General features: G+C 40.3%; 1 protein-coding gene across 1 annotated transcript; it reads right to left on the minus strand.

The window, feature by feature from the left end:
- Positions 1-457: 457 nt before the first annotated feature.
- LOC132301329 (uncharacterized) lies at positions 458-1,015 on the minus strand. Its single transcript, XM_059798592.1, has 2 exons — positions 788-1,015; positions 458-631 (listed from the first exon to the last, which is right to left on the minus strand). Exons 1-2 carry the CDS (start codon positions 1,013-1,015, stop codon positions 458-460), a joined length of 402 nt encoding a protein of 133 aa, XP_059654575.1.
- Between the last annotated feature and the right edge of the window lie 472 nt (positions 1,016-1,487).

A 1,487-nucleotide genomic window follows, 5' to 3' on the forward strand; every position in this document is an offset into this window, starting at 1 on the left:
AGTTTGATTCAAGATCCAGTATATTCTGAAATTTATTCTATCAAATTTGAAGATGAATTTAATATGGATCGAGAGATGGTCACCTTTAGAAAATTCGTGTATGAATGGGGTTTTAAAAGTTTCTACCAAATCAAACCCCATTTTCACCTCAAAAGAAACTTTTAACACTAATTACATTCTTCACAAGAAAGAGAGTAGATATAATCACTTGGAAGCAGAACCACAGAGTGTGAAAACGAGTAAGCGAGGGTCATGAGTGTGAAGATGGTGAGAGGTTTTAGAAAATTTTTTCCGAACGTTGCCGGAATCCGCCACTCTGCGTAGGCTGGCTCCCTCCCTGAGGATACTTACCCTTGTATTCTCTCCATATTTGATCAACAGGCTTCCCTAACAACTCAACAAAGTAATCCACACTAAAAGAATCTTTCATCTTCTTGTTTAGCTCCGCTACAAACCCTTATCTAACACCCTCACAATACTCCAAAAACCTAGCTGTAAAATCATACCCTTGGTCCCATTTCTCACCCTGACCAGGTTTTGCATATCCCTTAGGCTCATAATGCGCCTTCAGGATAGTGTAATCCGCCATCCCTTCGATAAGTCCGACCGGGGTTTGGCCATTCCCATTCCCCTGCCAAACATGGGTCATTTCATGGTGAATCAAAGAAGTGAATTCCCATAATAGGTTACCTTGGTAACCTTGTAGGTACACTGAGCTCACATTGATGTTCTACCCCGAGGTGATGGCTTCCGCGCCGCAAATGTAGGGGTTGATGGACGGGCTCACAGCTTCGACTCTTTTCCGGTCGGATGGGTTGGTTTGGTGCAGCATGTTCCATATGAAGTTGGTGGCGGTTATCATTATTTGGCGAGCTCGTTCGGCCTCGATCTCCTTCGTGAACCGGAGGCCTCCCGGGGATGATCCTGCATTGTTGGTGACTTTAAATTGGAGGGCATGGGTGTTTTGGAGGGCTGTTAGGGTTATAAGAGATGTTAGGAAAAGATGTATAGACATGGCTGTGTTGTGATGTATTTTGCTTAGGGGGTTTGTTTTTATAGGAAAAGGGGTGGTGCATTACTCATTATTATCCAAAAAAAGGAGGAAGAAGAAGATATAGAATCAGTACTTATAATTTAATGATTGTATAAAATTGAGGTATTTATAGATCAGTAGACAAAATGGTTAATTTTTAGAAAAAACCATGTTTACTATATTCATTTGTATGGAGTTGAGGGAGAGATCGAGTTTAGAGTAAGAATTGGATAGCCATTTAATTAATTGAGGCCGAATTTTTATATCTCTATTGTGGGTACAGAATGATTGAGTGGAGAAATTTTAGGAACAAAATTAGGTTCCAGTCATTTTGGTTAACGGTGGATTATGATCATGTGCGGCTGTGCCTATGTATCAGATGGAAATTGTGAGTGCAAAAATTGGTTAGACTTTGACAAGTCAACTAATTATTGTCCAACACTTTTTTGGTATT

The sequence above is a fragment of the Cornus florida genome, unplaced genomic scaffold (genome assembly GCF_030987335.1).
Source record: "Cornus florida cultivar Cherokee Brave unplaced genomic scaffold, ASM3098733v1 CherokeeBrave_3.0.0_Hap2_Chr03, whole genome shotgun sequence".
NCBI classification, from domain to species: Eukaryota; Viridiplantae; Streptophyta; class Magnoliopsida; order Cornales; family Cornaceae; genus Cornus; species Cornus florida.

Bases quoted from the DNA above. Each gene is read 5' to 3' on its own strand.
- LOC132301329 (XM_059798592.1), bottom strand. From the start codon at position 1,015: ATGTCTATACATCTTTTCCTAACATCTCTTATAACCCTAACAGCCCTC. The intron at 632-787 runs GTGAGCCCGTCC...CATGTTTGGCAG, and splicing joins ACCGGAAAAGAGTCGAAGCT to GGGAATGGGAATGGCCAAAC.